General features: G+C 65.1%; 2 protein-coding genes across 6 annotated transcripts; one reads left to right on the top strand and one right to left on the bottom strand.

Moving 5' to 3' along the window:
• The first annotated feature begins 9,948 nt into the window (after window positions 1-9,948).
• Window positions 9,949-13,285, top strand: NAGK (N-acetylglucosamine kinase). 4 transcript variants are annotated; one of them, XM_027907917.1, is made up of 10 exons: window positions 9,949-10,035; window positions 10,866-10,950; window positions 11,242-11,340; window positions 11,418-11,559; window positions 11,636-11,746; window positions 11,824-11,936; window positions 12,411-12,498; window positions 12,748-12,845; window positions 12,920-12,998; window positions 13,075-13,285. In XM_027907917.1, the coding sequence occupies exons 1-10, from the start codon at window positions 10,007-10,009 to the stop codon at window positions 13,260-13,262; spliced, it is 1,032 nt and encodes a 343-aa protein (XP_027763718.1). In that variant the 5' UTR covers window positions 9,949-10,006; the 3' UTR covers window positions 13,263-13,285. The 4 variants fall into 4 exon arrangements, with proteins under 4 accessions (XP_027763718.1, XP_027763721.1, XP_027763720.1 ...); XM_027907920.1 differs by lacking the exon at window positions 12,411-12,498 and having other exon boundaries at window positions 13,075-13,260; XM_027907918.1 differs by lacking the exon at window positions 10,866-10,950 and having other exon boundaries at window positions 9,994-10,035.
• Window positions 13,286-15,497: 2,212 nt separating this feature from the next.
• PAIP2B (poly(A) binding protein interacting protein 2B) lies at window positions 15,498-25,162 on the bottom strand. Of its 2 annotated transcripts, none has more exons than XM_027907926.1 (4): window positions 25,115-25,162; window positions 19,194-19,348; window positions 17,323-17,499; window positions 15,498-16,809 (listed from the first exon to the last, which is right to left on the bottom strand). In XM_027907926.1, the coding sequence occupies exons 2-4, from the start codon at window positions 19,335-19,337 to the stop codon at window positions 16,753-16,755; spliced, it is 378 nt and encodes a 125-aa protein (XP_027763727.1). In that variant the 5' UTR covers window positions 19,338-19,348; window positions 25,115-25,162; the 3' UTR covers window positions 15,498-16,752. The 2 variants fall into 2 exon arrangements, with proteins under 2 accessions (XP_027763727.1, XP_027763728.1); XM_027907927.1 differs by lacking the exon at window positions 25,115-25,162 and adding an exon at window positions 19,619-19,734 and having other exon boundaries at window positions 19,194-19,350.
• Between the last annotated feature and the right edge of the window lie 466 nt (window positions 25,163-25,628).

The raw sequence follows: 25,628 nt of genomic DNA, 5'->3' as shown, positions 1-25,628 counted from the left end.
CTGCACTGGGTGCACTGGACTTCACTGGGATAGGCCAGGGCGGCACTGGGAGGCATTGGGAGGCACTGGGAGGCATTGGGAGGCACTGGGCTGTACCGGGTGGGCTGTGCTGGGTTGGTACCAGGCTGGCATTGGGCTGGACTGGGCTCCCTTGGGACGTGCTGGGCTGTACTGGGATGGTACTGGGCCATACTGGGTTGGTACTGGACTGCACTGGGCCTGCAGGGAGGATTTTGGGGTGCTGGGGGGTTCGTTTTGGGGTGTTGGGGGGCTGATTTTGGGGGTGCTGGGGCTCTCTGCGGGGTGTTGGAATATTCACTTTAGGGGTGCTGGGGGGGTTCATTTTTGGGATGCAGCCCCTGCCACCCCCCCCCCCCGTAGCCACTCGGATGCCCATGGCCCCCCCAGGAACTGGGGTGTCTGGGAGGGGGGGGGTGCGTGGGGAGGGGGCTCGGGGGACACACGTCCGTGTGGGGGGCGCGGGGCGTCCCCTGTGTGTGCGGAGGGGGCGGCAGAGCCGAGTGCGGGGCCCCCCCGCGATCCCCCCCGCGGCCCTGGCACGTCTGGCACCGCTGATCCGGGGGGGCCGTGACCGCCCGGCGACCCCCCAAAAGGACGGGACGGGTACAGGTGCAGGGGTGGGTACACGGGTGGCTCAGGTGTGGCTGTGGCCGCGTCCCCCGGGGACCCCCTTCGGCTCCTCCTTTCCCCTCGCTGGGCACTGAGCACCCCGTGCCACCTGTGAGGCTCCGACCTGCTCCCTGCTCCGCTCCTGCCCCTTTCCAGACCCACTCCGGGCCTGGCAAGGTCGGAAAAATCCCTGGAAGTTGCTGAGGAGCCCTTTGGAATGAGGACACCGCGGGTCTGGGGGGCTCGGGTCCAGAGTGGGGGCAGCAGAGTCAGTGGTGCCCTGGGCCAGGGACCTCTCCCTGTGCCCCCCCCAGCCTCTCCCGTGTCCCCCCGCCCCGAGGTTTCCCATTTTCCCCATGAATCCCCCTTTTCTGCCCCTTTGGGGAACCACCTGCAGCACCCCGGGCACCCCAAGACATCGTGCTGGGACCGGGGGGTGCTGGATCCGTGCCTGGCCGAGGGGCTTTGGGACCCCCCGGGTGCCGCCGCGGGGGTTCGGGGGCTGCCCCCGGGGCTGGGCTGTGCGGGTGCTATTTTTAGGGATTTCTTTTCCCTTTTTTTCCTGTTTTCCCGGTTCAATCCAGCAGCCAGAGGCCCGTGAAGCCGCTCCCGCGCCCCGCCGGGAGCTGCCCGCGCTGCCGGCGCGCCCAGGCGCGAGTAATGTGCGAGAGCACCCCGGGAGCGGGCGCGACCGGCGTTTCCCGTCTCTTTTCCAGCTCTTTATGTATTTGACAGAGCTTTTTGCTGCTGCCCCCGCTCCCTCACACCCCTCCAGCTCCCCCTCCCTCGCTCCCTCTGCCTCCCCGCTCCCTGCCCGCACGGCACAGAGCACCCCAATTCTGCTGCCCCCCAGCACCCCCCGGTTTTAGGGGTTCTGGCTCCCCGCAGCCCCTCTGCATCCTCAGGGATCTGGGTGAGGGTGTCCCCCCCTTCCATGGATCCCCACGATCCTGTCTGCCACACCCCAGCTCTGTGCCCCCCGCCGTGGGTTGGGGGTTCTCTCCCTCTCCAGCCCTGCTCATCCCCACGGGTGGGATTTGCCCCCCCAGATATCCCACATGGATGGGATCTGCCCCCAAAGCCCCCCGCCCCCCCCAGCCCTGGTTGGGATTTTGATCCCCAGATGCTCAGCATCTCCATGGATAGCATTTTGTGCCGTGATCCCTGAGCACCCCCATGGATGGGATTTGCCCCCCCAGCCCCCTGGATGGAGTTTCCTTCCCTCTTCCCACCCCCCAGCCATGATTTTTGTCCTCCCCACCCCATCAGTCCTCCTCCACCCCACACACCTTCCCCCAGCCCGCAGGGTCTGGGGGGGCAGCCGGGAAGGGTGGGGGGCGGTCAGGAAGGGGGTAAAAGAGGAAGGGTGGGAGTCAGGGAGGAAAGGGGGCAGTCAGGAAGGTGAGGGGAGGGTCAGTTAGGAAGGGGGATCAGTCAGGAAGGATGGGGATCAATCAGGGATGAGGAGATCGGTCAGGGAGGATGGAGGGGCAGTCAGGGAGGGGGATCAGTCAGGGAGGGTGGGGGACAGGCAGGATGAGGGGGGGTCAGTCAGAGCGGGGGAGCAGCGGCTGGCGGGGCCCGGCTCCATTCCTTATGCATCCGTGCGCTGATGCAGCCTGACAGCCCGGGTGCATTTGGTACCTCGCACATCCCGGCCGGAGCCTCTTGCTATTTTGGTTGATGCTAATTTGCTCCGTGTTGGGCTGCGGTTCACGCTCCGGTCAGCCCTGCCTGATACTATATTCCCGTTTGTTCCGGGAAAGGTTTTCCTGTCAGCTCCCCTTAGCCTTGACGTGCTCCCCGAACTGTGAATGCAACGCAGCCGGGGACCGGCCATGTGAGCCCGCCGGCTCCGCCGCGGCGCGGGGGCCGAGGGTGGGGGGCTCCGGCTGCCAGCGCCCCCGGAGCGGCGGGGTTTGGGGGGGGGAGAGGCCATGGCACCCCTAGTCGGGGGCACCCCATCATCAGCGCCCCCGGATCTCTGCAGGTCAGGGAGGGAAGAGGCAACGGGGCCCTCGGGTGGGGGGCACCCTGCTCTCCTCCTCCCAGACCACCGAGGCGATGGGACCCCGGAGTGGGGGTTTGGGGGTCCCGGTGGAAGGGGAGCGATGAGAGCTGTAGGTACCAGTGTGATACCCGCCCCCCCCAAGCCCCCGCACCCCTGAACCTGCTCCCCCGCCCCAGTGCACCCCAGTGCTCCACACAAGGCACCAGCGTGTCCCCAGCTCTAGGGGAGCTGTCTCAGGGGTCCTGTCCCCACTCGGTGTGAGCTCAGGGGGTCCATCTCCCCTCTGCCAGGGTTTGAGCGTCGCATCTTCCCTTGGTTGCAGTTCAAATGTCCCGTCTTCCCTCAGACGAGGTTTGGGGGTTCCATCTCCGCTTGGTGAGGGTTCACGGGTCCCATCTCCCTTTGGACAAGGTTTGGGGGTCTCAGGGGTCGTGTCTCCCCTTGGTGGGAGCTCAGGGGTCCCGTCTCCCCTCAGTGGGGGTTCAGGGGTCCCGTCTCCCCTCGAACGCTCCGCGCAGCCGCCGCTGCCTTTCCCTGCCGGGCTCTCCCGAGCCTGGACTGCCCTCTAGTTCCCGGCTGGCGGGGACACAGCGGGCACCTCCCGGGGTGGCTCCTCCGCAGGACCCCTCGGATGTCCATCCAGCGGGAGCCCCCCCGTGACACCCCCGAGCGGCTCGGGGGCCACTGCCCCTCGGTGTGGGGACACAGCCACGGTGACAGCGCATCGTCACCCCCTCGGGTCCCCTCCCCCGAGACCCCCGCGGGGGTGGGGGGTGCTGGGGTGACCCTGTGCATGGTGACAGCCCCCCCAACCCCAAACCACCCACAGAGCGGGTGTCGCGGGGGGAGCACCCCCTCGGCAAAGCACCCCGAGCCCCCGCACCCCCCAGCCCAGCAGGACATGGGGACACCGCGGGGTCCCTCCCCACCGCCACGGGGGATGTGGAGGACCAGGACCCCCCCGGCGACCCCAACCCCCATGAGCAGCCCCCGGGGGCCGGGCCGGGGGGGCCGAGGGGGCCGGGGGCTGCGTCAGCGGGGGATTAGCGGGGCCGGGATCCGCCTGAGCCCGTGATCCCGCTTAGTCCGGGGGCCCCCGCGCCCGCCCGAAGGGGGCTTAGCGGCCCCTGACGCCACCCGAAGCCGTCACAGGGCCCGCGACCCCCGGAGGGACGTGGGGGCACGGTGGGGGGTGGCAGAGCAGGCGTCGCCCGTGGGCTGCTCCCCAGATCCTCGCCCGTGCAGGTTCTGGGGGTCCCTTGCTATAGGGGGGGATTCTCAGGTGGCTCGTGTGGGGCTGGGACCCTCCTGGGACCCTCCACTCAGGCTCTGCACCCACGGAGGGGGAGAAGGGGCTTTTTAGGGGACAACCCCTGCACCCCAGGGTGGCACCCTAAGACCTCACCCCCCGCGCTGGCTCTGGGCTCATTCCCGGCTTCTGGGGAGCACCGAGAGACTCCCAGCACGTCCCAGAGCACGCGGGGGTGTGGCAGGAGGAGCGGGGACGGCACCCCCGGGTCAGCGGCCACGGCCGGCGCGGAGCCACCAGCCGGGTGACGCCAGCCCGGTGACACCAGCGCGGCTCCAAATCCCTCCCGTGAGCCGGAAAAATCCCTCCTCGGGAGTTTATTAACTCATTTTCAGCGCCGGCCCCGCGGCGGCCGCGCGGCACTGAAGTAGGTCAGGCGTGTGCCACGGCCACGCGGTGACCCCACGGGTGACCCCACGGGGGGATCCACGGGGTCAGCCGGCCCCCTGCCGCGTCCCCCCCCCGCTCGGGGCCGCGGCGCAGGCAGGGCGGTGACACGCTGGCGGCCGCGCGTCCCCCCCGTGTGCGGGCACGCGGCTCCCCACGCGTGTGCGCGGCCACGTGCGCTCCGCACATGTGTGTGCGCGCGTGGATTTGGGCAGGGGAGACACTGAGGCACGGCGGGGGGGACGGCGCTGCCCCAAAAGGCTCGGGAGGCTCCTCCCCCCCCGCCGCTGCCGGCAATAAGATCAATTAGCGCAGCAGCGCTCAGGGTTAACGAGCGGCTCCCGCGCCCACCAGACCCCCCCGGCCCCAGCAATGCTCTGCCTCCACGGAGGGGCCCCGGGGCCCTCGAGCCCCCCTCCCTGGCGCCGATCTCCCCCCAGCACCGGGGGGGGAAATCGGGGGGGGGGAATCGGGACTCCCGGGGCTGAGCTGGGGGGAGCAGGGATGGGAAACGCTGAGTCAGCAAAACTGCTTCAGCAGGAGCTCGGGGTTGGGTGTCGGGGAGGGGAGGGTCCGGTCTGGGGGTGATGGGCACCCCCCCAGCATCTCCCCTGGACTGAGGGAGCCGGGATCTGGATCTGGATCAGGATCTGGATCTGGATCTGTCTCTGTCCATATCCCTGTCCCTATCCCAATCCTCATTCTTATTCCTGCCTCCATCTGTATCCCCGTCCTCTATCCCCAGCCCATCCCTGACCCTAGAATCATCCATAGTCCATCCCTGTCCCTATTCCTGTCCCCATCCTTGTCCCCATCACGATCCCTGTCCCCATCCCCGTTCCCACTCCCATCACTACCCCCAACACTGTTCCTGTCCCCATGCCCATCCCCATCCTCGTCCCCATCTGTGTCCCTATCCCTGTTTCCATCCTTCTGTCCTTATCCATGTCCCTCTCCCTGGCCCCATTCCCATCCCTGGCCCCATTCTCTATCTGTGTCCCTGTCCCTGCCCCATTCCATCCTTGTCCCCATCGTTATCCCCTTTCCCGTCCCCATTCCATCCCTGTCCCTGTCCTGCCTGTGCAGGCAGGGTGGGAGCTCCGTGGGTGGACAGAGGTGTCACTCCCTGAAGGGAAGGTCATGAGCCCATCCCAGTGCTGGGCCCCGACCCCTGGAGCTGCTGCCCCAGAACAGGCGGGAGCCCCTGGAATGGGCTGGAGCCACCCCGGGTGTCCCCAGTGCCACCCCCCAGAGCAGCTGCCTGAGCCAGGACCCCAACACTGCCACCCCTCAGCCAGCCAAGTCACCCCCTGCCCCCACCCCCCCACACACCCCCCTCCGGAATTTACCTCCACGGCCCCTCTGCAGTGTCCAGCTGGAACGTGGCACATCCCGGGCACAAATGTCACCCACACCATCCCCTCCCCAGGGGGGTGGGCCCGGGAAACCCCCAGGAGGGCACAGTCAGGAATATGGGATGGGATGGAGGGAGAGATGGATGGGTGGATGCATGGAGGGATGGATGGAAGGAAGGAGGTGTGGATGGATGGAGAGATGGAGGCATGGGAGATGGAGGGGTGGGTGGATGGATGGATGGATGGATGCATGGATGGAGGGAGGAATGAAGGGATGGAGGGATGGAGGGAAGGGGGATAGAGGAATGGATGGAGGGAGGGATGAAGGGATGGAGGGATGGAGGGAAGGGGGATAGAGGAATGGATGGATAGGGATGGAAGAATGAATGGATGGAGCGATGAAGCAGTGAGGGGATGGAAGGACAGAAGGGCAGAGGGATTGAGGAGGGATGGATGGACAGAGGGAGGGACAAGAAGATGGAGGGACAGGGGGGTGGATGACGAGTTGGATGGATGGATGCAAGGATAGGAGGATGGAAGGATGGCTGGAAGAATGGCTGGACAGATGGATGAACTGACAGACATGAATGGATGGACTCTGAAACAGGCAGAGGGATGAACAGACAGACGGATGGATGGACTCTGGGAATGGGTGGAGGGATGAACAGACAGACAAACAGATGGACTCTGGAATGGGTAGAGGGATGAACAGACAGACAGGCGGATGGACTCTGGGAATGGGCAGAGGGACAGACAGAACCCACCGCTGAGCCGGAGTCTCCGGGAGCAGAGCGGGTTCCGGAGCTGGGGGAAGGCAGCCGGGCACAGGGAAGGACACACAGACAGGCCCTGCTTCCCTGTGTGTCCTGGCTGTGCTGGCTGGTGCCTTGTCCCAGTGCCAGTGGCAGAGACATGTCCCTGTGCTGTGCCACCGTGCCAGGAGCCGCCACTGCCCCGGCACCGCCGTGCCGGGTGGGGATGGGGATGAGAGTGGGTGCCGAGTCACCCCAAATCTGGTCCCAGGGGCTGCCTGGCCGTGGGGCAGTCACCCACCCCATCCCAGCACCACCCCAGCCCCGTCCTTCCGCTCACCAACCTCTTCTTGCACGCGGGATGTCCCCGGGATGTCCCTGGTGCTGTTCCAGCCCCAGCTTGGTGCCAGCGCCACGGCCTGGATGCCAACCCAGCATGGAGGGATGGATCCCGGCCCCGAAACACAGCCCAGCCCCTCCAAAATCAGCCCTTCCACGTGGAATAAATCCAGTCATGGAATAAATCCGTTCCTGGCCGGGCCTTCCTCTGCATCTCCCTCCTCTGCCTCCCCAGCGGGTCCTGCGCGGCTCCGGCACCCAGAGCACGGAGTGGGGCTGAGCCGGGAGAACGGAGGGTGCTCAGCCAGGCTTGGGGGGCTCAGCCCAGCTTTGGGGGGCTCAGCCTATGTCCCCACACGCCGATGTCCCCCCTCTGTCCTGCTGCTCTTGCTCACCCTCCCCACACGCAGAACCCACGTCCGGAACCCACGGCAGCTTCGGGGACGGAGCCACCCGGGAACATCTGGGATTCTGGTGGGATCAGGGTGTCCCTGGAGCATTCCCAGCTCCCACACCCCATTCCTGCGGGTCTGCAGAGGCACCAGGAGATTCGCTGCCCATTTGCCCACCACCCCCAGATCCCAGTGTCTCACCCCAACCCTCCCACGCGCCCGGGCTTTGATCCCGCCCAAGGGATCCCTCTGGTGCCACCTGCTCGGATCCCAGCCGGGGGGAGCTCGGGGGGCCCTGGGGAGCGTTGCCCTCCACTCCTGGTCCCTGAGCGGGCTGCTGGGGCACGGTCGGGGCGCTCCCGGAGCCCGGGGTGGCAGCGGCCCCCGCGGGGACAGCGCTGTCCCTCCCCACGGGCCTCGTGGGACACGGCCCCGTCCCCGCGGACTCACCAGCAGCTCCCGGCCCGCGGCGGCTCCGCTCAAACTTTGCCACAAGTTGAGACAAAGGCGGCGGGTGCCGTCCCCTGTCCCCCGGCCCTGCTGTCCCCAGACAGGCTGGTGCCACCAGGACTTAATGAGGGCACGAGGGCGGTGGGCTCAGGGGCTGCACACGCACATGCGGCGCCTTAACCCTTCCCCTGCCGCTCCTCCCCCGCCTTTGGGGGGGGACGGGCTTCCTGCACCTGCTCTCGGCCCGGGGGGGTCCCTCCCGCAGCCCCCCAAGACCCCCAGCCTGGAAAACACCAGGAAGGACGTGGATAATCCTGTGCATCTTCTGGCTGGTCCCAGCCCTCAGCCCACGGTCCCTCCGCAGCACCTCGTGCCCACGGGGCACCCCCAGCCCGGTAAGGAGGGTCCCACTGAGGAGGAGGGACCCCCCAGTGCCAGGTGTCACCACTCACCCCCACAGAAAGGCTGGGGGGAGCTGCCCCCAGTCCCAGCCCAGCCGCTCCCCTGGTGTCCCCGTTCCTCCCCCCGGACCAGGGGACTCCCTGCAGCACCATGCCCGTGCCAGGTGTGGGGTGACCTGGCTGGTATTGCAGGTGGGAACGAGCCCCCCATCTGTGCTGAGCCCCTGTCCCCTCCTCCAGCTCTGTCCCAACAGCCCCACCCAGTCACAGTCCCTCCTGCTGCTCCTCCTGCCTGCCCCGCTTCCCACACCTTCCCTTTCCATTCTGATGGAAATGGAGCCCATCCCTCCATCCCTCCCTCCATCCATCCACACATCCTCCATTCCTCCATCTCTCTAATCCTCCATCTGCTCCCTTGGACACCTCTCCATCCCTCTCCAGCCTTCATCATCCATCATGCTCTGCATCCCTCTGCCCCTCTGGCTTATCCATCCACACATCCATCCATCCACACATCCATCCATCCTCTTCATCCATCCATCCTCTTCATCCATCCATCCTCTTCATCCATCCATCCTCTTCATCCATCCATCTGCTCCCACCATTCACCTCTCCATCGTCTCCATCCCTCTGCTCATCTGGCTTATCCCTCCCTTTCTCCCTCCCTCCCCTTCATCCACCTATCTGTCCATCCATCCATCCATCCATCCATCCATCAATCCATCCATCCTCTTCATCCACCCACCTCTTTGCCTTCTCCATCTGTCCCTCTCTCCATCCTCTCCATCCATCCATCTGCTCAGCCATCCCTCTCTCCAACATCTCCACCATCCTCTCCATCCCTCTGCCTTCCCATCCTCTCCATCCTTCCTTCCATCCCTGCATCCATCCATGTCCATCCACCTGCCTGTCCTCAGCCTCTGCCCTTTGGATCCATCCACCCTTCCCTCTTCTCCAGCCATCCATGTGCCCATCACTCTATCCCTCAATCCATCCCTCCATCCATTCCTTCATGCTCTCCACTCCTCCATTCTCCCACCCCTCCCTCCATCTCTCCCTCCCTCTATCCCTCCATCTTATCCCTCCCTCCATCTTATCCCTCCCTCTCTCTGCCCATTCTCTGTCCTGTCCCTCCATCTGTCCCTCCATCTGTCCCTCCCTGTCCCTCCCTCCCTGCCCGGCCCCCGGGACACGTGGCTGTCACCGCTGCCATCACTGTCACCTCTGTCCCCCGCCGAGGCCACTGCCTGGGGGGAGGGGGCTCAGCTGTGCCCGCGACCCCCGCCCCTCGCCCCCCGCGGCCGGGGGGGTCTCACAGCTGCCCCCGCGCCCCCCACCCACGGGGCACTCGGGGGGACCCGCGGGGCTGTGGGGACAGAGGGGACCCCGGTGCCACGGAGGGCACGTTCCCAAGCCGTCCGTGGGGAGTTTGGGGCACGAGTGGGGGGACCCCCCGCGCCGGGGCCGGAGCGATTCGATCGGGTCTGACTGCGGGGGGGCTGGGTGGGGGCTGTGTGCGTGGGGCGCTGTGTCACGGGTGGGTGCGTGCCTTGGTGACAGACTGGGGTTGGGGGGAGGTGGGTGAGTGCGAAGGGGTTATATCGCGATAGGGGCTGCGTCTGGGGCCGGCGCGTAGGGCCTTGACGCGGGTGGGACCGCCGGGCTGCGTCCCGGGTGGTCCCGGGGGTCCCGGGACCCTCGAGGGGGGCAGGACGGCGACAGAGGGTGGGTACAAGGACCCGGGGCGGGGCCAAAGCCCAGGGGGAGGGGAGAGGGCGGGGCCTCTGCCTTTGGCGTGTCGGGTGGGCGTGGCATCGGTGGGACAGGGCGTGTCTGGGGGTGAAACCACGCCCATAATGGAATAACACAAATCTATAGCTGGCGATAGGCGTGGTCACTCACTATATATGGCAGTGGGTGTGGCCGTGACAGAGCCCCGCCCGTGGGCGTGGCCCGAGGGGCGGGGCTGTGGCGGCCGCGATGGCGTCGCTGTTCGGCGGCGTGGAGGGGTGAGGGGTCCCGGGAGGGATGGGGGATCCCGGGAGGAGTGAGGGGTCTGGGGAACAGTGAGGGTCCCGGGAAGGGTGAGGAATCTCGGGAGGGGTGATGGATCCCGGGAGCAGTGAGGGTCCCGTGGAGGGGGAAGGATCCCGGGAAGGATGAGGGATCCCGGAACGGTGACGGTTCCGTGGACGGGTGAGGTGTCCCGGGAGGAGTGAGGGATTCAGGGAGAGGTGAGGGATCCCCAGAGGGCTGAGGGATCCCGGGAGCGGTGAGGGTCCTGGGGAGGGGTGAGGTGTCCCGGGAGGGATGAGGGATCCCGGGAAGGTGAGGGATCCCGAGAGGGGTGACGGGTCCCGGGAGGAGTGAGGGGTCTGGGGAGGGGTGAGGGGTCGCGCTGCGGGCAGAGGGGCTCCCCGGGGCTCCGTACCCCCATCCCCCGGGCACCCCCACCTCCCTGCTGGCCCCCGACCCGCCGCTCCCGGGGACCCCCAGCCTGGAGGAGAAGGGGGGGCAGGAGGAGTCGCGGCGACAGGAACCGATGGGGGGGCAGCCGGGACTCCATCCGTGCCCCCCCCGATCGGCTCCTGCCCCCCGACCCCTCCTGCCCTGTCCAGGGTGTGGCCAGGACCGAGGTCAGTGGGGCAGGGTCAGCACCCCGCCCGTCTCAGGGCCCCCCCATCCCGGTCCTACCGCTCTCCAGGGCCCCCCATCCCGGTCCTACCCACCTCCTGTCACCTCTAGGGGCTGGTGGGGCCGAGTGGGGGTCCCCCCTCGGTGGGATGGGCGGGGGGCTGTGGGTAGTGCTGGCAGTGTGCCTCCCCCCCTCTCTCGGTAGCGGGGGCACCCACTCCAGGGTGGTGCTGGTGTCCGGAGATGGGCAGATCCTGGCCGAGACAGAGGGACCCTGCACCAACCACTGGGTGAGCTGGGGGACACCCCCTCCCCGGCCCGGGGGGCACAGGGCAGGGAGGGGGGCACAGGGCAGGGGAGAGGGTGTGAGGCTGGGTACAGGACATGGAGAGGGGATACAGGACGTGGGGGGCTGGCTCTGGCTGTCCCCAAGCTCCCAGGACACTTGGGTGGGATGAAGCTGGTGGAGAAGGTTCCGGGGTGTCCCCCCTCTCGTGGCCGCCGTGGAGCCACGTGGGACCCCCAGGGAGGGAGCCTGCGGAGGGCTGGGGGGGCTTTAGGGTGTCCCCCCCGTGTCCCAGCTCATCGGCTCCGAGAAGTGCCTGGAGAGGATCGAGCGCATGGTCAGCGAGGCCAAGAGCAAGGCGGGGGCTGACCCCCAGGTCCCCCTGCGCTCCCTGGTGAGCCCCCCCCGTCCCCCCACCCTGGGCCCCCCGCGGGCACACCCCAGGGCTGACGGGGTCCCTCCGTGGGGCAGGGGCTGTCCCTGAGCGGGGGGGACCAGCAGGATGCCATCGGGAAGCTGACAGAGGAGCTGCACCGGCGCTTCCCCCACCTGAGCCAGAGCTACTTCATCACCACCGACGCCGTGGGGGCCATGGCCACGGCCACCGACCACGGTGGGCACCCCCGGGGGGGGCACGGCCGGGGGGCGCCCCGGCACAGGGGGTGACGGTGCCCCCCCCGGCCCCGCAGGGGGGATCGTGCTGATCTCGGGCACCGGATCCAACTGCAAACTCATCAACCCCGACGGCTCCGAGACGGGCTGCGGAGGATGGGGGCACATGATGGGCGACGAAGGCTCCGGTGAGCCCGGGGGGGCTGGGGGGCTGGGGAGCTCCAGGGGGGGCTGAGGCGGCCCCTGACCCCCACCCCACCCCCAGCGTACTGGATCGCCCACCAGGCCGTGAAGATGGTGTTTGACTGCATGGACAACCTGGAGGTGCCGCCCCACGACGTCGGATACGTCAGGCAGGCCATGTTCGACTACTTCCAGGTGCTGTGGGGGGGCCGAGGGGACAGGGGTGGGGTCAGCGTCTGAGGGGGGTCTGGGAGGTGTATCAAGGTCCCAGTGGGCTCTGGGATGGGGGTTGGGGTCCCAGGCGGGTCTGGGATGGGGGTTGGATTGTGGGAGGGTTCTGGGCTGGGTTTTGGGGTCCTGGGGGGCCCTGGGATGCACGGTAGGGTCTGTGGGCAATCTGGGCTGGGGGTCCTGGGGTGTCTGGGCTGGGTGTCGGGGTCTGGGGGAGCTCTGGGCTGTGTTCTGGGTACAAGGGGACTCTGGGCTGTAGTTTGGGGGTCCAGGGGGTCTCTGGGCTGTGGTTTGGGGTCCAGGGGGTCTCTGGGCTGTGTGTGGGGTCCGGGGGATGCTCTCAGCTGCACACTGGGATGGGTGGGGTCCCTGTCCCCAGGGGGGTCCCCTGTGCAGCCGGGCCCCAGAGCTCACCTCTGCCCCCATGGCTGCCCCCAGATCTCGGACAGGATGGGGCTCCTGACCCACCTCTACCGCACCTTCGAGAAGTCCAAGTTCGCGGGGTTTTGCCAGAAGCTGGCAGAGGGTAGGGAGGCCCCTTGAGGGGGGGAGCTGTCCCTGCCCCCCCGGGCACTGTGACCCCGTTTGTCTCTCCCAGTGCCACTCCCTGATCTCTGCCCTGGGTGCACCTTGGCCCCGAGCACCCTCTGCACTCCTGGGGTGGGGGACACGGGGTCCACCCCCTCCCCCACAGCCCAGCCCGGCTTGGGGGACCCCTGGGGGGTGCAGGGGGGGGGGTCCCAGGTCCCCGTCCCACCCCCCACCCCGTCCCCAGGGGCCCAGGCCGGGGACCCTCTGTGCTGCCACATCTTCACCAAGGCGGGCGAGGTGCTGGCGCGGCACGTGGTGGCCGTGCTGCCCAAAATCGACCAGGTGAGCGCCCACCTGGGGCCGGGGCTGGGGTGGGGGGGTCCCAGCTACCCCCCTCACCCAGCCCAACCCCCCAGAGCCTGTTCCTGGGGGAGCTGGGGCTGCCCATCGTGTGCGTGGGCTCCGTGTGGAACAGCTGGGAGCGGATGCAGGCGGGTGAGCGCAGGGACGGGGGGGCTGGGGGGGCCCGGGCTTGTTCCCACATGACCCCCCCGTGTGTCCCCGTTCCCAGGGTTCATCCAGGTGCTGGCCCAGGCCCGGGATGAGGCCCCAGGCCGTGTGTTCTCCCGGTTCAGCCTCCTGAAGCTGAAGCGCTCGTCGGCCCTGGGGGGGGCCCGGCTGGGGGCCCGGAACGTGGGGATGGCCCTGCCCCTGGACCGAGCCGGGAACGTGGACGTGTTCTACACACACGTGTTCTGAGGGAGCCAGCAACCCCCAGACACGGGGGGCGTGGGCTCAGGGCTTTGTGGTTTGGCAATAAAGAGGTTGCACTGCCCGCAGGGGAGTGGGGTGAGGTGGGGACAGGGGCTGGAGGATGAGGATGGGGCTGGATGGGGATGGAAATGGGCTGGAAGCACAGGGATGGGGCAGGGTGGGGCTGGGAATGTGGGCATGGGGTCAAAACGGGGATGGAGTGTGGGGATGGGGCAGGATAGAACTGAGAGAGTGGGGCTGGAGGGCAGGATGGGGCCAGGAGAGCAGGGAATGGGGCAGGATGGGGCTGAAAGTGTGGGGCCAGGAACATGACTGGCAGCCAGGAGACAGGAACTGTCCCCAGCTCAGCCCTGCTGGGGGTGGGAACACCCCGAGCCAAGGAGGGGCTGCTGGAAAAGGAAGGAAAACGAACCCCGAAGGTTCCTGTTTCAGTTCCCGTTGGGTGCCCGAGGGGGCTGGGCTGCAGCGCGGCCATGGGATGGGAATGGCAATGGGAATGGGAATGGGAATGGGAAGCTGAGCCTGTCAGGGAGGGGCTGGGGCTCGGGGCGCAGCTGGATCCAAGCAGACAGGGAGGGAAGAGGAGGAAAGGTGACACCTCTGGGCCTTGTCAGCACCGAGGGGACCCCGGAGATGGGGACAGGGGATGTGACACCCGTGACCAGGGAACAGACATGGAGCTGCAGGGGCCGATCCCGCCCCTGCTCTCGCAGCCTTCGGGGCTGATCTTCATTTAAAAGGGAAAAACAAGAATAAAAAGCCCTTTTGGGTTATTTTTGCCCGGGATCAGCAGCGGGGGCTGTGCCCGGCCCAAAGCACAACCCCAAAACTGCCCAAAAAAGGTGCCAGCGCAGGGAGGGGCGGGCGGGGGGAAAATCCACCGGGAGCTTCCAGGTGGCTCCGCGAAGGAAATCAGGGACACGGCTCCTACCGGCGCCAGCAGAGCCAAAGGAAATCAGGGACACGGCTCCAAGCAGCGCCAGCAGAGCCATCTAACGCCCGAACTGGGAATGACGGGGTCACTGGGATGATGGTGGGGGCAGACAAACCGCCCCGCCGGAGCTGGCGTGGGATGGAGAGCCCTCCCCCGGTTTTCCAGGGAAAACTCTGGCCCCGCTCCCTTCCAAAAAAAGTTTATTTTTGATAACGCCTTGTCCGAAATTTACAGCACGTGGAGGGGGGAAGGCAGTAGGAAACCAAAGGGAAACCGGGAAGAGGGAAGGAGGGAGTGTGGGATCGCTCCAGGGGTTAGCCCAGTGTCCCGCTGCCCATCCCAGAGCCCTGGATCCCATCCTGCCCGGCCGGGAAAGGCACCGGGAAAGGGGAGGAGTCACCCCAACCTGGAATATTTGGATGGGGCTTCCACAGGGCTGCTGGTTCCAGCCGCGGTCCCGCCGGGGTTTAGCGCCGGGATTGAGCCCGGCAGCCGGAGCTGGGAGAACTGGGAGGCTCCGGGGCGCACTGGGAGCAGGGAATTCCGTGGGCTCAGCCCTTGTTCACGCTCCGATGGCCCCGAGAGTTAATGGCCATCGGGATCCCCATCCCGATCCATTAGCGGCTCCTTTAGGGCCGGGACTGGGGGAGGAACCGCGCCCGGGAGGGGATTTACACGGATGAGCGGCGGCTCATCCAGGGGAACTGTGCTAATTGTCCTGGATCGGGAGCTCCCGCTTTCCATGCATTTATAACCGTGACAAGCTCCCTTTTCCTCTGGATGGGGATTTCCGACCCCCAGGAGCTCCTGCTTTCCCTGGATATGGATTTCCAACCTCCAGGAGCTCCCACTTTCTATGGGTAGGAATTCCCAAGCCCAGAAAGCTGCTGGTTTCTCTGGATAGGGACTTCTGACCCCAAGAAGCTCCCGTTTTCCATGGATACGGATTTCTGACCCTGGGAGGCTCCTGCTTTCCCTGGATGTAGATTTCCAACACTGGGAAGTTCCTGGTTTCTCTGGATAAGGATCTCTACACCCAAGCAGCTCCTGCTTTCTCATGGATTTCTGACCTGGGAAGCTCCTCATTTCCCTGGATATATATTTCTGACCTGGAGAAGCTTCTGTTTTCTCATGGATTTCCAACCACAGGAAGCTCCTGATTTCCCTGGATACAGATTCCCAACTCTGGGAAGCTCCTAATTTCCCTGGATAGGGATTTCTGACCACAAAGAGCTCCCACTTCCCATGGACAGGGATTTATGACCCCCAAAAGGGATCCCTGGGTAGGGATTTCTGACCTGGGGAACCTCCTGTTTTCTCAGAGATTTCTAACCTGGGAAGCTCCCACTTTTCCTGGATAGGGATTTCCTACCCCAAGGAGCTCCTCCTTTCTCTGGACAGGGATTGCCTGCCCTGGGACACACCTGTATTCCCTGGACAGGGATTTCTGACCCCCAGGAGCTCCCACTTTCCCTGGATGGGGATTTCCAGCCCTGGCTCTCCGAAGGATCCCGTTCAGCCCCCGATTTAGACCCCTGGAAGTGCCAGGGCTGTGGTTTGGGAGCTGCAGCTCCCACAGGTGGGGAAGGAGGTTCCCAGGAGCTCAGCCAATGGAGACATGGATCCTGCTCCAACAGCTGCTCCAGGGGCTCTGCTGAAGGCAGCACCAGGGCCTGGGAAAAGGGAAAAGGGACCAGCACCAGGATCTGCCCGTCCCCTCCCAAAATCATCCCTCGGGGGGTTCCTCAGGGCTCAGGCTCATCCCAAAGGGGGATCCTGCTCCTGACCCAGGGAAGCTGCTCCACACCCCTCCCACCTCCTCTGTGCCAAGAACAGACTTAAATCCAAGAGGAATGAGGATGCTGAGGCTTCAGAGCCACGGCCTGCAGTGTTGGATGAGCTCAAGAGCTGGGGAGGGCATTCCTGAAGGAGGAGTTTGGGAGGAGCTGCCCTTCCCAGGGGTTGATGCCTGGGGGGTCTGGGCCCCCCTGAGCACCCCCAGAACTGCTGGAGCAGGAAGGACCCCCCTGCCAGCACGGGAATGTGGGAAGGAGTGCTCAGCTTCCATCGTGGAGCCGGGGCAGCGGCTGCCTGGAGGAATTTCGGGATCACAGCTTGGTGCACTTCACCTGGAGTGAAGAAATCCGCTTTAGGGGAACTGGGGAAGGCCAGTGCAGCTCCAGCCCGGGCTGGCTGCTGGCAGGGGAGCCCTAAAAATCCTACTGAAACGAGCACACCTGATCTTCGCAGGATCTTCCCACTAGCAGGGCTGAAGCACACGCAGGAATGGGCCTCTGGAGCAGGGAGAGGCTGGAATCCAGGACAGGCCCGAGGGCCACACGTCCCAGGAAGCAAAAAAACCGCCAAAAAAAGGTGATGGGACGATACAAAGTGTTAAAAAAAAAAAAAAAAAAAAAGGAGGAAAAAAACAGGTACTTGAAGCTGGAGCAGATCCCGGCGCCGAGTCCAGCCGGGCTGTCCCCCCTCTATCCCCTGGCATTCCCTGCAGCAGGGACTCAGTCTGTCTCCAGGCCTGGCCTGTCAGTACTTCACGCCTGGCACAAACTCCTTGGCATCTGGATTCAAGTTGCTTTTGCTCTGCAAGAGAAGAGGGAACGGGGATCCAAGGCTGGGATCCCACTCATTCCAGGGACCTGCACCCTGAAACCCTGCACCCCAAACTGCTGCACCCCAAATCCCTGCACCCCAAACCCCTGCACCCCAAACCCCTGCACCCCAAACCCCTGCACCCCGAAACCCTGCACCCCGAAACCCTGCACCCCAAACCGCTGCACCCCAAATCCCTGCACCCCAAACCGCTGCACCCCAAACCCCTGCACCCCGAGGATCCCTCATGGCCTCACAGGCACGGGATGAGCTGGACCATCCCCAGCTCCAAGGTCCGTGCTCCCAGGATGGGTTTGGGGGGAAAACACGGACAGTCTGTGTCTCCCTGTTCGTGCTGTGCCACGTGGGAAAGCGGCAGCCCCATCCCGGGGCTCCCGGAGAGCAAGTTCACGGGATCCTGGAATGGTTTGGGCGGGAAGGGACCCCAAAGCCCACCCGGTCCCAGCCCTGGCACGGGCAGGGCACACCCCGTGGGCCCCTCACCAGAATGTCCTCGGAGCTGTGGCCGTCCCCCACCGAGAGCCCGTTGAGCTGCTGCTGCAGCTGCCCCACCCCCTGGGGCAGGTCCCGGGACGGGATGAACCAGTCCTGGTCCTCCTCCTCCAGCATCTCCTGGAAGCAGCGGTCGAGGAATTCCTGCTCCTGCAGCTCCTCCTCCACCTGCCCGGAGAGATCACTCAGGATGGAAAAGCCCTCTGAGATCAGGGAGCACTGCCAGGGACACCCCAGCCACGTCCCCATGGCCACATCCACAGGGCTGTTAAATCCCCCTGCCCTGGGCACCTGTGCCAGGGCTGGACTGCCCTTTCCAGGAGGAATTTTCCCCATATCCAACCTGAGCCTCCCCTGGCACAGCCTGAGGCCGTTCCCTCTCCTCCTGTCCCTGTTCCCTGGCAGCAGAGCCCGACCCCCCCCGGCTCCCCCCTCCTGTCAGGGATTGCAGAGCCAGAAGGTCCCCCCTGAGCCTCCTTTTCTCCAGGATTTCTCCCTCTCCTTGCTCCAAACTGGACAGGATGGCTGATCCTACCCCAGCTGGGTTGCTGGGCGGATCCTCTCTGTTCTGGAGCAATCCCAGAGCATTCCCAGCCTTTCCTGCTCCCTGCAGGTTTGTCACACCTGCAGGTGGTGACAGAGGGTGACACACTTTGCTCCCACCACAGCTCCAGGGATGACACTGCGGGAAACCTCCTCCGGAGGATCGGGAAAGCCCCAGGATCTGGCTGGAGCTCTGGGAGCTGCTCCCGCAGGGATGTGGGAGCAGAGGGAGCAGGAGAGGGGCAGGATGGGGCTGGAGGTCTCAGGGACCCCCCGGGATCCTGCACTCCCACGGGACACGGACAGAGCGAGCCCAGCGCTTGGTGCCTCTGCCAGCCCTGCAGTCCAGGTGGATATTCCCAGTGCTCCACCTGCCTCTGACACCTCTGCCTGCTCCAGCCGCCCCTGCTGTCAGCAGTTCCTGCTCCCACCACTCCCTGTTTGCCCTCGGGACGTGGCTCCATGGGAAAGGAATGCCGGTGGCTCCGGGAGGGACGTGCCGGGCGGCTCGTGGGGCTCGTGGGTGGTGAAGCACCTGCAGCTCCTGCCCCTTCCCTGCCCGGGGCCTGCCCGGCCCAAATCCCTGCTGGAGGAGGCGGGGAGGCCACGTCAGGAGTTCAGCTGCAGGGATGAGCTCCCTCCTCTCCCAGTCCAGGGTGTCCAAGTTCTCTTCAGCTGCTGGGATGGTGGCAGGAGGATCCCAGGAGCCTCCAGAGAGCCCTTCCCGATTTGGATGAGGACAAGGAAGACACCCTGGAGCTGCTCCCATGTCGTTATTCCACAACCAAGGGCTGTTGGAGTCTTGCGGGAGCTCTCAGGAGCTTTGTTGTCCCTTACTGACACAGCATCCCAGGGCTCCAGCTCCAGGTGTATCCAGGGTGGTTTCACTGCAGTAAGGGATTCCTCCCCAAACAGAGGCAGTGCCTGTAGGATCTCCCTGCTGGGACAACCGGGATGTAAACATTCCAATTCCAAGGGCTCACCAGGGTGCCAGTCCTGTGCCTCCAGCTGAGCACGTGGACAGGGAAGGTCTGGATCCCAAAAGCTTGGCAGAGGTGATGTCACCATCCCTCCGAGGGGATCAGAGGCACTGTGAGGGCTCCTTTCCAGCTTCAGCCACGCCACGTCCTTCCAGGCAGGTCCAGCACAGGCAGGATGACTCTTCCCTGAGCGTCCCTTCCCACGCAGGGCTGGGACCCCCTGTTCTCCCTGAGGATGCACAGAGCTGGGAACTCCCCCAGCTCTCACCTGCCTGCTGTTCTCACCTCCCCATTCTCCATCCCCACATCCCTGTGCACCTCTGGAGCTGGGAGTCTCACCTGCCTGTTGAAGTCCTCCTCGTTCTCCATCCACATGTACTCAGCAAAGGGGTTGTTCTCCTTCTCATCGTGCCCGTTCACCACCTGCTCCTCCTTGGATTTGGGACTGGATGCCGTGGTGCTGGCGAGCTCAGAGCCATTCATCCTTACGGACTCTGGGGGGGGGAAATGTGGGAATGAGGGAGCTGCTGGGGACCCCTGTGCCCAGATCCACACACCAGCTCCCACGTGGACACCGCCACCACCTTCCAGGATGGCTGGGCTTGGTGATCCTGGAGGTCTCTTCCAACCTTATAGACTCCAAACACGCAATCAAATCCAACCAAAGTGTGTTTTATCTCCATTTTTCCCAGTTGGGTCTCCAGGATGCAAGGTCCTGGTTTTCCCCTCTCAGCCAGAGCAGCCCTGGCCATGCAGAGCATTCCTGCCTGGAAAAGGGAGCGTTTTCCAGGCTCAGTGTCCATTCTGGGCTGTGTGTTCCCTCTGTGAGTCACCTGAGCTGGACCTGCCAGGCTGTGGAAGCTCCAAGGGCTCCCAGAGCTCCAGGAACTGGGATATGTGGCTCCACTAGAAAGCAAATAAATTCAAACCCTGGCTCTTCCATAATGAAGGTTTCTTGGATTTGTTTCTGTTTTCCTATGGAAAATTAAACAGCTTAAAAAAAAAAGAGAAGGACTGTTGGAGCTCAGAAAGCACATCCAGAGCACACAGAGCACCTGGTCCTGCTCCAGAGCATGGAAAATCCCAAGGATCTCTGCCCACAGGGAGGGAGTGTCCTGGGAGGGCCCTTTCCCAACAATCCCACACTCCCTGGGGCGGGAGGAGCAGCCTGGCGGCGTTGGCTGCCTTTGGAAAAGGGACTGGACACCACGGGCTGGGAACAGAGATCTGGGGCAGCTCTGGGTGGTGCTTTAGGGCCAGATGGTTCCCAGTGATGGATTTCATGGGATCTGATCCCAGCTGGGGCTTCCTGGCGGTCCTGGCTCCTGGGAACAGTGACCAAGAGATCTGGGAGGAAAACCAACCCTGTGGGAAGATCCCAAAACAATTCCAGCACCCAGAGCCCACAGCACCACGGCAGGAAGGGCGGGAATTCAGTGATCCCACTCCGGGGGAGGTGGGGAAGGATTCCTGAGAGCAGCACCCAGGCCTGGTGTCAAGGAACTGTGGAATGGTTTGGGTTGGGAAAGACCTGAAATCCCACCCGGTGCCACCCCCTGCCGTGGGCAGGGACACCTTCCACCAGCCCAGAGTGCTCCAACCTGGCCTTGGACACTTCCAGGGATCCAGGGGCAGCCACAGCTTCTCTGCCCAACCTGTGCCAGGGCCTGCCCACCCTCCCAGCCAGCAATTCCTTCCCAAAATCCCTCCTAACCCGGCCCTCTGGCAGGAGGGAGAAGGAGCCCAGGGGAAGGGAATACAGGAGAAGGGAATACAGGAGAAAGGAATCCAGGGGAAGGAGCCCAGGAGCAGGGAACACAGGAGAGGAACACAGGAGCAGCCCCAGCCGTGCCCTGGCTCCAGGCAGCACAGATGGTCCCGCTCTCCCTCCCAAGCCCAGGCCGCGATCCCGAGGCAGCGTTCCCAGGTTTGTGCCGGAGAGCCCGGCGGGCCAGGGCTCCCAGAGCTATAAATAGCTTTGGGAATCATTGTGTTTGCAGACAGGCTCGTGGTTCAGCAGGAAAACCCACCCAGGCGACCCAGGCTGCGGGAAAAGCCCACGCTGAGCCCTTCCCTGAGTTTTCCGTGGCTCCCCCTTCCCGACTGCCCCCCAAGGGCTTCGGAGCGAGGGAGGGCAGAGCTGGGGCTGCCCCTCTGAGCTCCTGCACTGGGGCATTAACAACACCCAAATTCCAACCTGGAGAGTCACAAAGAGAATCCCACCTTTTCTTCCCCACTATTTTGGATATTGGGAAGGAATTCCTGGCTGGGAGGGTGGGGAGCTCCTGGCACAGGTCGCCCAGAGAAGCTGTGGCTGCCCCTGGATCCCTGCCCACGGCAGGGGGTGGGACTGGGTGGAACTTCGGGTCCCTTCCCCCCCAGATTCCATGATTCCGTGCAGGGAAGAGAGGGCTGGACCTTTCTCAGGCCACCTCTGAACTCCCCAGAAGCAGCAATTAGGGAAAAGCACCTCGTCAGCCTCCTCTCCCAGGGGATGGATTCTCCCGTTCCAGCTCTGCTCCACAGGTCCAGCTGGTCCAGCCGCTCTCCCAGCGCTCCCTCCCCGACTCCCCGTCCCTCCCACGCCCTGGGATCCCGATCACCTGCCTCCAATCTCCCTTCCCAGATACAGTCCCCGCGCTCCAGAGGCCCAAGCAGCACCTCCTATCCCGCTTTATCTCCCGGCCGTGTGGATTTTTCCACTGGCTGGGAGCGCTCCCAGCGTCCCCGCACGGCCCTGGGACATTCCCTGCTCCCAGCCGGATCCCTCCGGGAACGGCCTCCCCCGGCCCGGCGTTTCCCGCAGGCCACAGCCCCAGCCCAGGTTCCCCCACCGCCCCCCCAGCTTTTCCAAGTGTGTTTTTCCCCCTCCAGGCTTCTCCTCTCCCTTTTACAGGTTTATCCCTGAGGATTTATCCTCTGCTCTGGGGCCGAGCTGGGGAGTCTCCCATGCCCCCGCTGGCTCTGGCCCCTGAGCAGGGAACGCTGGGTCTCCCAGGATCAGCGGGATGCTCCCGGTGTTCCCGTGCCGGGCTCCCCGGGGGTGCCAGGCCCTGCTGGAGATGCGGAGTTTCCATTCCCAGCTCTCCCAGTTGCCGAGGAACCGCGGCCTATTTCCATGGGGATCGGGGATAATCCCCTCCCGCGCTGGTTTAATCCCCAGCCGCCACAACAACCCCGGCTCCGCTCGGGCACCGGCCGAGGAGCCTCCCCGGAACAGCCGGCACTGCTCCTGAGCCCAGGCCAAGGAATGCTCAGGAACCTCATTCCAAATTCAGCCCCAACAGCTCCTCCTCGAGCTGCTTCAGCCCCAGCCACGTCCTGCTCCCGGCAGCTCCCGGATCCTGCAGCTCTCCAGGATGCACAGCTTCTCCAGGAAACCTGTGCCACCCTCCCAGCCAGCAATTCCTTCCCAATATCCCATCTGTTCCTGCCCTCTGGCAGTGGGAAGCCATTCCCTGTGTGCTGTCCCTCCATGCCTTGTCCCCAGTCCCTCTCCAGCTCTCCTGGAGCCCCTTTAGGCCCTGCCAGGGGCTCTCAGCTCTCCCTGGAGCCTTCTCTTCTCCAGGGGAACCCCCCCAGCTCTCCCAGCCTGGCTCCACAGCAGAGGGATCCAGCCCTGGAGCAGCTCCGGGGCCTCCTCTGGACTCTCTGCAGCAGCTTCCCAGCACAGACAGGGTTAACCAGAGAACTTCCTTCCCAATATCCCATCTAACCCTGTCCTCTGCCAGTGGGAAGCCATTCCCCCTGGTCCTGGCTCTCCAGACCCTTGGAAAAGCCCCTTTCCAGCTCTCTCCTAGAGTTTTTTAAGGGAATGGGGCCAGGAGATGCCCTTCCCCCAGGACAGGGCCAGCATTCCCTGCCTGGCTGTGGGCAGGGAGACAGAAACAGCCAGCAGGGGAATTCCAGGGCTGCACAGCCATCCCTGTGCCAGTGGTGCACTTCCAGTGATCCCTGTGCCAGGGCTCTGGATCCACGGGAGCAGCTTTATCTCTGTTTGCTCTGGAGGCCCCACCGGGACACACCTTCCCAGGGCTGGACACCTGGGATCAGGGATCCACGGGACACTGCATTCCCTGGGATCAGGGATCCACGGGACACACCTTCCCAGGGCTGGACACCTGGGATCAGGGATCCATGGGACACACCTTCCCAGGGCTGGACACCACATTCCCTGGGATCAGGGATCCACGGGACACACCTTCCCAGGGCTGGACACTGCATTCCATGGAGAGCTCACGGGGTGGATTTGATGCTCTTGGAGGTCCTTTCCCAGCTGAACAATTCCATGATTCCCAGATCTGCCCCAGGGTTTGGCAGCTCAGCCGAGGCTGGGGGGGGGGGGGTGTCACCAACCCCAAATCCCATGGGAAGGGTCAGTACAGGCACCAGCTGGAGCCACCCATCAGCTCCGGGATTTGGGTGCTGACAGCCCCATCCTGCAGGGAATGCTGACAGCCCTGTCCTGTTTGGAATTATCACTGGAGGAGCGATGACAGCTCAGGGACAGTCACATTTCCCGGCGGGAATGGGAGACCCGGGATGAGTCCTGGAAGTCTGGGATCATCATCCCAAGGGAAAGCAAACAGCTGCTTCATGGACAGGGACAGTCCTGCTCCTTCCCCAGCTACAGGGAAGGGAACCCCTCTGCTCTGGAGCCAGGCTGGGAGAGCTGGGGGGGTTCCCCTGGAGAAGAGAAGGATCCAGGGAGAGCTGAGAGCCCCTGGCAGGGCCTAAAGGGGCTCCAGGAGAGCTGGAGAGGGACTGGGGACAAGGCATGGAGGGACAGCACACAGGGAATGGCTTCCCACTGGAAAAGTGGAGATTTGGATGGGATATTGGCAAGGAATTCTTTCTTTTGTTGGTGGTGAGGGGCTGGAATGAATTTCCCAGAGAAGCTGTGGCTGCCCCTGGATCCCTGGGAGTGTCCAAGGCCAGGTTGGAGCACCCTGGGCTAGTGGAAGTGTCCCTGCCCATGGCAGGGGTGGCACTGGATGGGATATAAATCCCCTTCCCACCCCAACCACTCCATGATTCTGTGGAACACCTGGAATTCCACAGGCCCTGAGTGCCCAGCTCCCTCTGTCACAGCCTGCACTGTCCCCCTGCCCCGGGCTGGGCTCTCTCCGTGTCCCAACCCTGCAGGGACATGTGTGGATCTCACACACCCCCCGGCTCTCCCTCTCCCAGACTGGAAAAGTGCCATTCCCTCAGCTTGTCACCCGGGAGGAATCCCCAGGGAGAACCCGCCAGATCCCTGGCACAAGAGCAGCACTGGGGTGTTTTCAGGACAGGTTCCAACACACACTTTTACCCGGAGCTGCTGAGCCCCAGACACAGCCCTGAGGTTCCCTCAGCCTCCCCTGCAGCTCCCACGGCCCGGGATCCCAGGGGGACGTCGATCCCGAGGGATGTGGATCCCGAGGGATGTGGATCCTGAGCAGCTGCTCCCAAAGGGATGGGGCCCTGTCTGTCCCATCCCACACAGGTTCTGGCTCCTGCAGAATTCCCCCCCTGTCCCGGCACGTGGGGCTGGAACCCTGAGCCAGCAGGGAAAACACCCGCGGGCAGAGCAGGAGCAGCTGGGCCAGGCTGAGCCCCCCGAACGTGTCCCAGACCCCCCAAACCCCGGCTGGCAGGGACAGCCACCTCCTGTCCCCCCCAGCTGCCTCCACGGGCCAGGAACATTTGGGGTGGGTGTCCCGGGGAGCGTGGGAGCTCAGCCTGTCCCGTGGAAGGGGGACCATGCCCTGGAATGGGGATGGTGCCGTGGGAGAGGTCTGAGCAGGGACACGAGGGAGGAGCCGATGTCCCCCTGCCCCACGTGTCCTCTCCCCACCGGGGGGTCACCACGGACGGGGGCTCGGCCCCCTCGCCTGGTCCGTACAGAGGGGCGGGGGTGGATGTTTGGGGAGCCAGAGGAATGCTCTGGGAGCCCCGGGGCTGCTCTGGGCTGCTGCTCCCGAGGGGGTCCGGGAGGGGACGAGGGGTAGGGGATGCTCCGCTCCCTGCCGGGATCCAGCTGAACCGGGCCCGGCCTGCGCGTCCCGTGTCCTCCCCGGTCCCTGAGACCGTGTCACCCTGGTCCCTCTGTCCGTGTCCCCCCCCGCGTCCACCCCGTCCCTCTGTCCATGTCCCCCGCCGTGTCTCCCCCCGTGTCCGTGTGCCCCGCCGTGTCTCCCCCCGTGTCCGTGTCCCCCGCGGTCCCTGTGTCCCTCCCCCTGTTCCCCCTCTGTGCCCCCCCCGTGCCCCCCCGGTACCTCGGCCCGGCCGGTCCCGCTCCGCGCCCTCTGCCGCCGCCGCCACCGCCAGGCCCCGCCCCTCCCGCTGAAGACACGCCCCCTTCTCCCATTGGCCGGACCCGCCGCCAGACCCCGCCCCCGCGTGCCCGGATTGGGCGAGAGGAGGATGGAACTGGCTGCTATTGCACCGCTGCGCTGTCAATCACGGCCTTAGCCCCGCCCACCAATCCGCCCTCCCGATTGGCTGAGCCCGGCGGCTCTGATTGGCCGCTCGCACGCGTCCCCCACGTGGGTCAGACGGGCAGCGCGGGGGCGGAGCCGGGCGGGGTGGGCGGGGCCAGACGCGATGTAAATAACCCCAGGGCCCCGCCCCCGCGGCACCGCTCGTGATTGGCGGGAGCGGCACCCAATGGGGAAAGGCGACACAAGCCGCGCCCGCCGCCGCGCGGTGCGATGTGAGAGCGGCGCTGATTGGCCGATTGATGTAAACATACAGAGGGGGCGGGGCTATCACATGGCAAGCGCGTGGGGG

Source organism: Empidonax traillii, unplaced genomic scaffold (assembly GCF_003031625.1).
Source record: "Empidonax traillii isolate 1590-97213 ecotype Southwest subspecies unplaced genomic scaffold, ASM303162v1 scaffold1574:size89603, whole genome shotgun sequence".
NCBI lineage: Eukaryota > Metazoa > Chordata > Aves > Passeriformes > Tyrannidae > Empidonax > Empidonax traillii.
This window is presented reverse-complemented; position numbering and strand designations above follow the sequence as displayed.